Raw genomic sequence first — 14112 nt, forward strand, 5'->3', positions numbered from 1 at the left:
ACTGGTGTACCTCGAAGTAAGGCTGAGCATAAGCTCAAGTGTGACCCGGCGTTTGCGCCGGTCATACAAAAGCGTCGCGTAATGGGTGCCGAGTAGGCTAACGCGTGTAGAACCCAAGTCAAGGAACTCCTTGACGCAGGCATCGTACGCGTTAGTAAATATCAAACATGGGTTGAAAATCCCGTCATGGTACCGAAATCCAACAAACAATGGCGCATGTGCATAGATTTTAAAGACCTAAACAAAGCATGCCCCAAGGATTGTTACCCGTTACCCGAAATTGACCTTAAGGTAGATTCATTAGCACCGTTTCGCCTTAAATGCTTCCTTGATGCGTATAAAGGGTACCATCAAATCCACATGGCCGTTGACGATCAGGATAAAACCGCATTTCGAACGCCCGATGGCACATTTTGTTACCAAATGATGTCATTCGGACTAAAGAATGCCGGATCCACATACCAACGCCTGATGGACAAAGAGTTTTATGCCCAAATCGGGAGGAACTTGGAAGTTTACATGGATGACTTGGTCATCAAAAGCCTCGAGCCAGAGCCGATGTTGAAAGACATCGAAGAAACTTTCAACACGCTCAGAAAAATAAACATGAAGCTCAACCCGAGCAAGTGTTCCTTTGGGATGGAAGAAGGGAAGTTCTTAGGAGTCATCGTTACCAAAGATGGCTTCAGAGCGAACCCTGAAAAGGTCGAAGCCATTATGAAAATGGAATCACCTACTACCGTCAAACAGGCTCAGACACTGAATGGACGACTAGTCGCACTTAACCGCTTTTTGGCAAACCATGCGGATAGGCCGTTCCCATTCGTGTCAACATTGAGAAATTGCTTGAAGAAAACGCACTTCCGCTGGACACCAGAAGCGGAAGCAGCTTTTCAAGAGATTCGGTCACGCTTGATCGAACTCCCAACGCTCACAGCACCAGAAGTGGGGGAGGAATTAATTCTCTACCTCTCCGCCACAGACAGAGCAACCGGGGCAGTCTTACTAGTAGAACGAAAAGGCATCCAGATGCCCATCTACTATGTAAGCCGCGTCTTAACAGACGTGGAAACCCGGTACTCTACCCTGGAAAAATTAGTCTTAGCGCTTGTACAGGCTTCACGCAGGCTAAGACGATATTTCCAAGGTCACCAAATCACCATTCTTACCAACTTCAAACTTGCAAACGTTCTAGGCAAACCCAAATTGTCGGGGCGCCTAGCCAAATGGGCAATTGAGTTGGGGGAATACGCGATAAAGTACAAGCCAAGACCAGCCATAAAAGGCCAGGCCTTGGCCGACTTTATTGCCGAAGTCCCCGCATCGCGGGAAAAAGAGTGCCAGGAAAAGGCTCAACCCTCTCCAGCACAAGACATTAACGATGTCTGGCGACTCTATACTGATGGAGCAGCCAACAACGAAGGTTCAGGCGCAGGGTTGAAACTAACTAACCCAGCAGGCCAAGAATACACTTACGCTATTCGGCTGGACTTCCCAAGTACGAATAACGAAGCGGAGTACGAAGCATTCTTGGCCGGATTAAGAATTGCGCGTAAGATGGGGGTGAAAAACTTGGAAGCCCACGTGGATTCTATGCTAGTAGCCAGCCAGATTAACGGGACGTACACGGCCGTGAACGACACAATGGCCCTATACCTCGCACAAGCAAAAACCCTTATGCGCGATTTCAACGACTGCAAAGTTGTGCAATCAAGTGAAGCGAAAACAAATCTGCGGATGCGTTAAGCAAGCTTGCATCGTTAGCCTTCACCCACTTGGGAAAGGACATCCGCGTTGAACTTCTTGGAGCACCATCAGTCCCGCACAAGGAAATTTGTGTCATCCAAACCGGCACGGAAACATGGATGACACCAATCATAAATTACCTTGCAGCGGGTGTACTACCAGAGTCAAAGACACAGGCAAGAAAGATACGCTGTAAATCACTGAACTATCAACTTGTTGATGACATACTTTACAGGCATAATTTTCTTGGCCCACTCCTCAGATGCGTTGACGACCAAGATGCTGACTACCTCCTAAGGGAAGTACACGAAGGCATCTGTGGAGTACACGCAGGTCCACGCGCAGTTGTAGCTAAGCTAAACAACGCGGGATACTTTTGGCCGGAGATGCATACGGATGCGCTGGCCTACATCAGAAAATGTAGATCCTGCCAGCTCTACGCACCCAACACGCATCGCCCGAAGAACGAACTTGTTCCAGTCACTTTTTCATGGCCATTCCAGAAGTGGGCCATCGATGTGACAGGCCCATTTCCCACAGCAGCAGGGAACGTTCAGTTCCTAGTGGTAGCCATCGACTACTTCACCAAGTGGATAGAAGCAAAACCCTAGCCCAAACAACCGCAAAACATATCAAAAATTTTATTTGGGAATTTATTATTTGTCGTTTTGGACTTCCACAGAATTTGGTGAGCGATAACGGCACCAACTTTGCTGACCAGAAGCTACAAAAGTGGCTGAAAGAGCTTCAAATCACCCACACCTTTACCTCAGTGGCACACCCGCAGGGTAATGGTGAGGTGGAAAGAGCAAACAAAAGCATCGTCGACGGCATAAAGAAAAGACTCTTGGAGCATAGATCCGGCTGGGTGGACGAAGTTCCACACGTTCTTTGGGCAAACAGAACGCAGAAAAAGGCAAGCACAGGCGAAACCCCGTTCAGCCTCACCTATGGCACTGAAGCCATGGTTCCAGTCGAGATCGGTCTACCCTCTCCAAGGGTCATGACTCAACCAGAAGACAATGATGCGGAAAGACGGTTAGACCTTATGCTAACCGAAGAGCGCAGAGACTTAGCCGCAACGCGTGAAGAGAACTACAAGCGACAAATGCAAAAGTACTACAACACGCGGGTGAAATTCTGCAACTTCAATGTCGGAGACTACATACTGCGTAACAACGAGGCTTCAAACCAGGAGCGCCCAGGAAAGCTGGCCCCGGTCTGGGAAGGGCCATACATTATTAAAGAAGTTCTGGGAAAGGGCACATACCGGCTCGAAAGGCTCGATGGCACCCCCATCCCAAGAACATGGAATGGAGCTCAATTACGCAGATGTTACATGTAGATCAATTCCAAACTTGTAAAGAAAAGGCCTAGAGCCACTTCTAATGGAAATGATTATCCTTATCACATTGATGTTGATAGCCTTGCCTTTATACTTATGAACTGACCACACTGATATGCCGGTATTCACCGCATAAATAAGTGAGGGAGGATGTAAGTCGTTGCGTGTGAAAAGTGGCCCAACCCGCTTAAACACAAAAACAACAAAAATTTCTAAGGGGAAGATGAGGAAAACCTTCACGCAGGTTAGACATAGATGAAGTTTGGTCATCCTACTAAGTGAAAGTGACGGTCCTACCCGCACAATCATGATAGAGGAAACAGAACATTAACCTATTATCTGACACGCGTCGAAAGGTTAACTTATTCAAAACACTTAAAAAATTGCTAAGTTAAACTAAAATATGCATGAACAAATCATATAATGTTTACAAGGCAAGGCGTTAACAAAACATTTATATTCACATTAATAGCTGTTCAAACATTACAAAATGGCCAGGTATCTACCCGCCTACAAAAAATACAAATCTATCCTAACGGCTGGGAGGAATCTCAAGATTCAGGCTTCGGGATCACTCCCTCCAAACCCACTTGAACCCGCACCATCAGTTGGTTGCAGCTGTTCAAGGAAAGATTTGAGAACAGCTAGCCCGTCATCAGCAGCAGCAACTTCGTTCACCTTCTCCACAACCGGATGAGAGAAAGCAGCATACTGGTTCACAGCTTTGTCGTAGGCAGCTTCAGTATCAACATCATGTAGAGGAAATTTGGAAAGCGGGATGCCTTTCTCTTCAAATCCTAGACCAAGCAAGAAACCAGCCTTCTCTCCATCCTCATGAGAAGCGTTGAGGGCTGCACTCATGGCATCATCATAGGATGTGTTCGCGAAAATCTGATGCACAACCTACACAAAAAAAAAAAAAAAAAACTTTTCTAAGTATAAAGAAAAAGAGCAAAAAGCAAAGAGTTATGGAGCTATGCGTACCTGCGGCAACGCTTCTCGTAGAAGCCAGTCCTTATTGGACAGAGCCTCTTGAAGGGTAGCGTGAGCTTGATTGCGTGCGCGTTCAGCCTCATTCTTGTTTAAGTTGGCGAGCAGCATTGCCTTGGCAGCAGCCTCCTCAACGCTTTTAAGCTTGCGCTCAGTGCGATCAAGCACACCCTTCTGATCCAAGAGCTCCTGTAGCTTCTTGGCATCTTCCAAAGCCAAAGCCTCATGAGCCTGCTGAAGCTTCTCCAGTTTAGCTCTTAATTATTCATTCTCAGCGCGCAGAGGCTCAGCAACGGCTTCAGCTTTGGTGGCCCTTTCAGTTGCATTACGAGCAGTTTCCTTAGCCAACCTAAGCTGTTTGTTAATAGCTTGGGTAGCCTTGGAACGGGCCTCATGCCTAGGTTGAATTTCGGCCTCAAGATCCTTGAAGGCCTTCTCTTTCTTCGCAGCGGTGGCGGCAAGCTTCTTGTTCTCCTCCCGCAGCGATCGCACCTGAGCCCCCTCCAAGCTACGCGCAGTCTTTAACTTGTCGTTTTCACGACAATGTAAATCGACACGCGGCTGCATCCGGGCGAGAAGGATTCGGAGCTCAGTGGACAAGTGGCCTTCCTGGTATCTAACCATCGCCTCCCCCAATGCACCACTTGGAGCGGCATGGCGCGCCCAGTCGACGCAGTCTGCGGCAGTCCGGAGAGTTGTTCCTCGGCGGATATTCCACCTTGGAGCATAAACCTCATTGGAATCCGAAACTGCGAAAACAAAAAACAGTTAGGAAAAAATGACAAGAATGGATAACAGGCCAAGGTAACCCCACGCACCTGTAGGGTCGATAACAGGCCGATAGCCGCTAAACCCATCACCCGAACCTAAAGGATATCCATCCAAGAGGTCAAGGAGATGGGAATGAGGCAAAGATTGGACCCCCTCATCAACAGAGGTAAGTCTAGAGGCCCCAACTCCAAACATACCTGAAGAACCGGCCAAGGACGAGGTAGTCGCTGACGCCGAATGTGACACTGCAGAAGCCATTGAGGTAGAGACCATCGGAGATGAACTTATTTGAGATGAACTCATAACCGTGGTAGCCGCCCCAGATGAGCTCGTGGAAAAAGTCACCGCCGGTCCGGTAAATGATGTAGTAAAGATGGCACTGACGGCGACGGAGAAGTTGAACTGCTCAACGCAGCAACGAAACTGGACGCCATCGTCGGCACAGCAGCCATGACAGATGACGCCATAACCGGAACAGTTGCTTCAACAGTATGAGCAACTGAACCAGTACCAGAAACAGGCCCAGCCGCCTGGGTCATCGCCTCGGATAGGTTGACCAAACCTATCGTCATGAGTCCTGAACCGCTTCCTCCCACATCGCTCTCGAAAGCAGATAAGTCCACTCTTGCATAAAGAAAAACCAAAGATAAAAAACAAAAGCGGAAGGAAATGCGGAAAAGGTACACAAAAAGTATACTTACTGGTTTTCTTGATTTTGAAAGCCCTGACAGGCGGAGATGGACCCGATGAAACTGGCCTCTTCACGCCTGTTATCTTCGCAACGCTTGGCGGCTTAGAAGTGACAGCCGTTGTCTCAACCTCTGAGACAATAACCTCGTCACCACCACCAAGGTTCCCCCCCACCTCCTCACTTTCAGTCTCGGAATCAGACTGATTCCCCTGGTCAACGAAGGTAGCAACCTTCGTCTTGCCCTTTACGCCGGCCGCCTTCTTCTTCCTCACCATAAAAGGCCCATCTGCGGATCCCTCATCAGAAGATGACAAGATCAGAGGAATTCCAGCAGAAGTTTGAGCATGAAGAGGACGAGGATTAAAGAACTCCTTACCTGGCCGAGTGGCGCTTAAAATCTCGTGGCCTGGCGGGTAGACCTCTACAAATCTATTCGCGGTCTGCTCCAAAATGGGCAACTCGTTCTCATCGAGATCACGAGTACCCAACTGTGCGGGACCACCAGTCTCCCGCGGGTGCAAGAGCAACTGTAAGTCGTTCCCCTCTGAAATGAAAAACAATAAAAATGTTAGAAGGAAAACCCTAAACCAACACAAAAGACGGGTACCAAAAGGAAGATAGTTCAAACCGTATTCGAGAACGATGGGTATTTGCGGCGTCCCGGACCCGGCATCCTTCCACACGCGGCTCATCCCAAGCATCACCATCCCAGACTCCGCGAAGCGATAAACCGGAGTCTGAATCTGGGAGATCTTGGTGAACCATTCCGTCTCCTGGTAGTTGGAGGCGTGAAGGTTAGGAAGTGCCCTCCCATTCTTGAACGTCATCGCGATGGGGACGACGCGAGCGGAAATGTAGAAAAACTCCCGCTTCCAAGAACGAAGACTACGCTCAGTAGCGCAAATCTTCAAACCCTTGATTCGAGTAACAAGGGTATACCAACCCTGGATGCACCTCCAAGTGTAGAAGGTCATCAGGCGGTCGACGCGAGGCTCGATACCCAAAATACGGCACACCCATTGGGTGCACCTCCGTCAAGTGAACACCGTGTTTCTTCAGAACACGGTACACGAACTTCGTTAATGGGAATCTTAGATTCCCATATAGGAAGAACGAAGCGTAGACCCCCATCTTGCCCTTAGGGGCGTCGTATACGGTCTGGTTGGCCTCCGGGAACTCTGGCTCATACGGCTCCAGCATGAACTTCTTGACGATGTAATGGTATACATCGACAGAAAGAGTACACTGGCACTCGCCAGCAGTACTCTTATCGTCCTTATTGGACGTGGACGTCGGGTTCTCGAGGTAAACGTCGGACTCCTCGACGTTAACCTCGGGGTCATGAGTAGAAGAAGACATTTTTTAAATCTTTATGAAAGAAAGCGGTTTCAGGAGAATGCTCGCCGGAAAAGATGAGTATTCGCCGGAAATCGCTTAAAAGGAAAAGAAAGGTGAAGTGAAGGTATGGGACGAGATACACGCTCTCCCCCCTTATATACTCATCGTAATGAATGCGATGAATTTAATGCGGATGAGAGAGAAAGCGCAGGCGCAATGACACGGCGACACGTGTGGATAAAGTAAGCTGGCAACAGGTGTCGGAATGGCGCGTGTCATGAAACTCGCGCCCACGCGCCTGAAAAAGCGTCCTGATTGACCACATGCTGTCACGTCGTCATAACTTCCTGCACGTCCTGAAACCGTCAGAAGACGCCAACGTCCCTTCAACCGTTTGGACTGTCCTTATCCTTTCACCAACTCTCCGAATTCCAAAAAGATTCAAAAAGATTCAAAAATAAGAGGGAATATACCCCCTTACCTTGGAAAGCGAGAAACCATAAGACAAGTGCGGGTACATTGTCAAGGCGAAACCCTTCACATACTTAGCACTTGCAGGGAATTGAAGCCAAGAAGATACCTTGGAAAACAAGAAACCATAAGACAAGTGCGGGTACAGTGTCAAGGCGAAACCCTTCACATACTCAGCACTTGTAGGGAATTGAACCCAAGATGGATCTTATGGGTCATGCTTGCGGAAAGGGAAATAACACCCCCGCATGGCGGGAACGTTGAGAACTAGATTGTTTGAAGCTTCAAGGTGGAATTGGTTGTTTAACATAACTGATCACTATGTCTAAAACTACCAATACCCCGTGGAGAATCTACACAAGTGAAATTCAACGCTCCCGACTTGCGAAGAGGTTACACACCTACCCGCATCATACCCAAAGATCAGGCAGAAAAGTCAGGAACTTCTGCAAGTGACATTAGGAAAATTGCGGGAAGAATCCCCACGGAAAACCTTAAAAAACGAAAACCCCCTTTTCAAAACCCCTTGCTTAAAGTCCAAAAGTTCACCTCACTTATTAAAAACTCATGAGAAGAACAATGGACTGGGGGGACTTGAAGAGGTAGGTCCCCGCAAAGTCCAGTTGGATCCGCAAGACTCACCTTGAAGAGGTACGTCTGCGCAAAGACCAACTGGATCCGCAAGACCCACCATGCTCAGAGAGATGAAGACCTTACACGTAGTAAGCCAGCTGTCCCCGCAGGAAAGCCTCCCTTGGTACAGTACCCTGCCTGTTCCCGCAGCTGTGGGTACAAGCCAAGAAGGAAGGCTACCCGCACTAACAGTAAGGCTACACGCATAAGGCACTAACTCTTATACTTCAGTAATGTCACCTGAAGAAGGAATGAGCAGGGCGGGAATATTCCCGCCCAAAAGAGCCAGTCCGTACGCTTCCAGAAGATCTTTTGTACTATACCTACCAAGGTATGGACAAATAGACAAGATCTGATAAAAGCGACCCATGAACCAATCACAGGGTGACAGCTCACCGACAATAGTACGAGGAGGAGCACGCTCCAGTACAAAATGTCGCTATCAGCCGCTATCTACCCACCAACTCTCATCGTGGCACGAACGTAGCCCATAGTTGGTGGAAAAGGAATATTATATACAGCTGGCCGTACCTACTTGGGAACCTACCTTCGGCTATAAATACTCCAACACCTTGGAACTGTATCATCATCTTCTCTCTAGCTATTTCTCTCAATATACACTTATATTCAGAGCAATCTAGTCTGATTCTCATGCCGGAGGGTGGTCACAAGGAGGAACCCCCCCTTTCTTAGTGACGAGCTTACAGTGTCTGTTTTACAGGTTGAAAAGAATAACCATCTTTGCCGGACCTAATCTCGTGGGAAACATCTGCTTAATACTAAGATTATCCTTAATCTGCTTGCTAAGGCAGTTAGGCTTCACCCATTCATATCCATTCTGTTTCAAGACACACACATATATCTTGACCTAAATTCCTCATCGCCGTTCAAACTTATATTCAGGTTCTGTTACTCAATTGCCAAAACAACGACCAAAGAAGGCCAATCAATGGAAGCAACACCAAAACGACACCGCCATAAGCTGTGTATGCTCACCGTCGGCGATGATACTCCATGAATTCGTCCAGTTCAAATCAATTGTCCGGCAACATTTAATCCTCTCTTACGGCTAGTGATTCAATATTAATAATTATATTCAATTCTCACCTATTCAATTGTCTACCTTCAATTTTCTAACGCTAACCAATAATTGCTTTCAGTTATAGCTTCAATAATATTTAATCCCTTCAGCTTTCGACCTCAATTGTCTCCATTTATTTGTATCAGTAATATTGCTTTCAGTTTGGTCATCCTAATGATTTTGTTGAGTTTATTCGGATTTGGAGGAGTTAGGGTTTAGATACAATTGATTCAATTTTGTTCACATACAACTTCCTTTTACCACTTTCAGTATATAAGTTTTATAGTTGGTGAAAATTTCCAACTAATTAGACATTGTTGATGTTAGGGAAGGTTTTTCGTGCAAGAATGTTCAAAGGATGGTTCCATTACAGGTAATATGTAATTCCCACCCTCAACATATACCATGGATGCTTGGCGGAAGCCTAATTCTTTCTCTTGCATTAATTTCAGGGGTGGAAGACACCAATCTATATAGGAAGGCATGCCTATGGTAACCAAATAAAAAACATATTGTTGTTGATAAGGAATGTAACAATTATGTCAGTTTTTGGAATTAAAAAAACCCCAGACCTATCGACTTTTACGTTTCTGATCTGTTAACTTCATACTGTAATACTGTTGTTACATGCGACTTGATTGATTTGGAGTCTGTTTTTGCTTGCAGACGAGTTTCAAATTAGGGTTTTAAACTGATATAAGGTCTTCTGTGATTATATCGGTTCTGGGCTCGGGCTAGCTGACGGGTATTCCGGACATGTAGACGGGAGGATTAGAGAAGCTAAAATGAACCACCCGAAAGGCAAGTCCCGTAAGCTTGCTCTTTATGTTGTCAACAAGAACTCTTTTAATTTCTCTTGGTCAAAGGTTTGTGACTAGACTATGAATGAGATTTTCATATAATTACCATTATGCCTTTCTGTGGAAGTTGATCCTTTGGAAAATAGACTTTTTTAAAAGGCATGACTTTTTGGCAAACGTTGAAATCTACTTATAATATTTTTAAATGTTTTAAATCGTCGTCGCATACTCGCATATTACAAATATAGGAATCTTGAAGTGGCACCGATTAAAAGTGTTTGCTAGGCAACGGGCCGGAAGGAAGACTTACCCAAGAATTCAGTTGCTGACTCGGCTGATGAAAACAAAGATGATGCAGCAAATTTCAATGTACAGATGCGTCAACAAATACTTAAAAAGAAAAGGGGAGGTTGGGAACATGTCATACAAGCTGTAAGGGTACAAAGGTAATTTAAACTCACAAGTGCACTGTTTTTACCAAGTAAAGTGATTATTATTATTATTATTATTGTTATTATTATTATTATTTTTGTTCTGGTATTATAGGTGTGACAACAATTGTGGGAGGTGGGAAATTGGGCACACATGGCTGCAATCAGTTTCAGTATCGGGATTGAATGTGTATTTGTGATAAAGGAAGAAAACCAAAAAAGACGGGAACCAGGTAAGAGAAAAAACACGGGCGTCATTCATTGTTTAATTTGTATTTTGTTTTGGCTGTCATTTTATAACATGTTTATGTGGTTTTAAAGGTGGTTCGAGCCATAGTCAATGTTCAAATACATGGTTGACCATGCACTTTGACCGGGCCAAAGGGTTTGGTATCCTGTGGATCGAAACCGTGTTTCTCAAAAACAGGTCAAAAGGTTTTTATTAACGAGTAAAAATTTAGCCGATGACAGGTAATATATATTTTTTTTATTATTAACGGGTCAGAATTATCTCGGCTACGGGCCAAAATGTTTTTTGTTATTATAGGGTTAAATTTATCCCGGTAACGTTTAAAGACCTGGTATTGTTAACGAGTTACGTATTGGTACCGAACGGTTCAAAATGTTTTTATTAACGAGTAAAAGAAACCTGGAAATGGGTAATATTTTTTTATTAACTGGTGAAATTTATCCCAGTAACGGGTATAAATTTGGTATTATTAAAAGGTTACGGGCCACATCAATATTCGTTATTAATGAGTTAAAATGATCCCCGTAACGTGTAAATGTTTGGTTTTATTAGCGGGCTATGCGTCGAAATTGAACGTTTAAAAGGGTTTAATTTAACGAGAAATTATTAACCCTGAAACGGTTATTAAATTGTCTTGAATTGTTTTTTCTTTAAAATAACAAAACTGTCTTTTTTAACTAATAATTTAGTAGACATTTGCAGGGATTGCAGTTTTGGTTGCAGAAGCCTTTTTTGGTTACACACTTGCGTTGCTGCAACGCAGAGTTGGTAGCATGATTTCCATTCAAACGGTAAGTCCTGGGTTCTTGATTTTTTTGGGGTCAGATATAGCATTATTCAAATGTCAATTTTTGTTTGATTTTTTTGATTATTTGCCACCAATATCTTCTTGTTTTTGTTACCTGTTATAAAGTTGGTATACGTAGCATTCGATCTCTTTAAGTTTGAAAAATCATGTCATTTTTTAAGTTGAAACTATCTATGTTTGATTTCAAAGGTCAACACACTGACTTTGATGCTAAAAACATCATTATGTCTAAATGCTAATGATATATTTCTTGCAGGATGAACCTCATACAATAATGAAACCAAACATTGCTCCAACACCGCCATACCAGAGAACATCACTAAGGCCGCCACTGATCCCGTCAGAAAACGAGCCAAAAAAACAAGAAGGTTTCATTGCATCTCTCGGGAAACTTGCGGCCAACGCCACGTCATCATTCTTAGATATCTTGTCAAATATCTTCCCGGGTTTCAAAAAGAAACAACCTAACTACCAGTACCAAAACCAACAGCCATTTCACCCAGACTACAAACACGGGTCAAACCCATTGCCCGTTCAATATAGCTACGTGATCCCAGATGGAGACGAGCCTCCTCCGTCTATTGAAACCCGAACCCCGGCCCCAAAAAAACTTACCCGTTTATGACAAACGATGCTCAGAAAACACAACAGTTTGCCATTAGATCATGGGAATTCAGTTTATGATCATCCTGGTAGGGCTCGGTCATGTTCTCGTGGTTTGGCTCGTGGTGATTCATCGGTTTATGTGATAAAAAATGGGTATTGGGAATGGGAATTATTTCATTGTGATGAGTGAATTTGCAATGTTGTAATAGCATTGCAGAGGGTATAATCTGTAAGAAGCTGCTATGTTATAAAAAGTGAATATGAAATTCCTGAAGAAAGAAATGTTTCTTAGTTTATGCATGTTAGTATATATAACAATAAGTTATATTAAAAAAAAAACCTTTGTATTTTGATTCATCATACAATCTTGTGTGTCTATGCATCTTTGTGTCAACTACCTCAGTTACGTTCGTTGATTTAAAAAAAACCTTAAATACATAATTGTGTTTAATTCATTTCTTGCTAATGATATATAATTGGGTGTATATATGCATTTTCGCATAAACTGCATCGAATCTAAATTTAACTATAGCAAATAGGGGTACCATAACGAACTGAACAACTATCGACCAAATTCCTGCCGAGTCCCAGCCGCAACGCGCGGACACTTTTACTAGTGGTTTCCTATGTATTAAACGTTCATAGTATTCAGATTTTTATCACATATTTTTTTTATGTAATTTAAACCAAATTTTAAGTAAAGAACTATGAGAATTATATAAGTAGTTGTAGAAAGACCGAAAGAGAGTGAGGCAAACGCTTAAAAAGACATGTTATTTTTCATAAACAAAAAAATAGTTGGTTTTGGGTAGTAATAATAATAAGATTTTTTTGGTGAAAAATAAGAAAGAAGCAACCCAACAAAACGTTCTCCTTTTAAAACTTTGTATCGGATTCTTTGTAGTCAGCATTGGTCCCTTTTCTGTTGTGTACTTGTGTTTATGTCCTTACGTTTCTGACTAGGCCAAAAGGTGTGTAGTGTTTTATGATTAGGTTGTCATGATTATGATAACAAAATGAATCAAATAAAGAAGATTTATTTTAACGTGACATGAAACACGTAACTACTGCACATAGAAGAGAGAGAAAGTACTGGCAATAGAGGTGCAAAAAAAAAAGGTTTCTAAACTGAACCGGCAACCCAAATCGAAGTTGATAATCTTAGAAATAGGTTTGGAACTAATAAACAGTTTGTAATTCTTGCCATTGAAACATGTCTCAAACCGGTTAAACTTATTTTAACAAGTCAAAAGCCGTCCAAAACAATCAAGAAACCGATAGTATCATAGTAACCTGGTAAGTAACTGAACTGTTTGTACTCAACCCGGTTTTAACTTTTTGTTGACCAGCCCGAACATATTTGAACCTGAACTGGTTTATACAAAATAGATAAACACGTTTTAAAAACAAAATAAAAAAACTTAAAACTTGTTGAGTTGACATAACAAGAGAATATATTAAGTTATTAAAAAATAATTAAAGGTATGATATACTTATATGTGAAACAAAATAGATTTAAGTAAAAGAAATGAAGATTCATCAATTATGGGAAAGTATAACCATAAAAAAACATGGAGAATGAGTAGGCTTAGCAATGTTTTTCTTTTTTTTGTTTAATCTAATAATTCAAAAACACATGTTATATAGACCCTAAAACCGAATGATAGATTGTATTCCATTGTAGAGTTATCGGAACCATCAGGTTTTGAAATAACCAGTCTATGCATCACTACTCACAGTGTTTCATATTACATTCTTACAGGATTGATTTCAATCACATGCCAAAGATTGATTGGTGAGAACGAATTGCCAAAGTCCAGTTACAAACCATGGAATGAAGGTGAGAATATAATGGACGAGTTAATTTTAATGAAATGAAATTGATCATTAACATTCCATTGTCTTTTTTGGTTCACATGAGAATGGATCAATACTTTGTGTTGCTTCTAAGGCAAGAAAAGACGAATGAATAAAATAAAATTGGTGGCGAGTGGCGGTGATTGGCGGTGGTTAGTGGTGGCAGTCAGTAATTGTGGTTGGTGGTGACACGTGGTGTGGTGATGGCGGGCGGTGGTAGTGGTGATAGCGGACCGGCAGTGATGATTGCGACGGTGGTGGGTGGCGGTTGCGGTAGTGGTGAGAGAGTGGTGG

The 14112-nt window shown here is 43.3% G+C and overlaps 1 protein-coding gene across 3 annotated transcripts; it reads left to right on the forward strand.

Annotated features, from left to right (window-relative positions):
• Positions 1 to 9143: 9143 nt before the first annotated feature.
• LOC143545836 (uncharacterized) lies at positions 9144 to 12227 on the forward strand. 3 transcript variants are annotated; one of them, XR_013137505.1, is made up of 5 exons: positions 9144 to 9439; positions 10115 to 10312; positions 10413 to 10768; positions 11240 to 11338; positions 11612 to 12227. XR_013137505.1 is itself a non-coding variant. In XM_077037646.1 (5 exons), the coding sequence occupies exons 3-5, from the start codon at positions 10762 to 10764 to the stop codon at positions 11978 to 11980; spliced, it is 465 nt and encodes a 154-aa protein (XP_076893761.1). In that variant the 5' UTR covers positions 9144 to 9439; positions 10115 to 10312; positions 10413 to 10761; the 3' UTR covers positions 11981 to 12227. The 3 variants fall into 3 exon arrangements, 2 of the variants coding, with proteins under 2 accessions (XP_076893761.1, XP_076893762.1); XM_077037646.1 differs by having other exon boundaries at positions 11250 to 11338; XM_077037647.1 differs by having other exon boundaries at positions 11259 to 11338.
• The last annotated feature ends 1885 nt before the right edge of the window (positions 12228 to 14112 follow it).

The sequence above is a fragment of the Bidens hawaiensis genome, unplaced genomic scaffold (assembly GCF_021521415.1).
Source record: "Bidens hawaiensis isolate Kalapana, Puna unplaced genomic scaffold, B.hawaiensis_p1.1 tig00014039_1, whole genome shotgun sequence".
NCBI classification, from domain to species: domain Eukaryota; kingdom Viridiplantae; phylum Streptophyta; class Magnoliopsida; order Asterales; family Asteraceae; genus Bidens; species Bidens hawaiensis.

Coding starts and splice junctions, on each gene's coding strand:
- LOC143545836 (XM_077037646.1), top strand. Junction 11,339..11,611: donor GCATGATTTCCATTCAAACG/GTAAGTCCTGGG, acceptor TATTTCTTGCAG/GATGAACCTCATACAATAAT.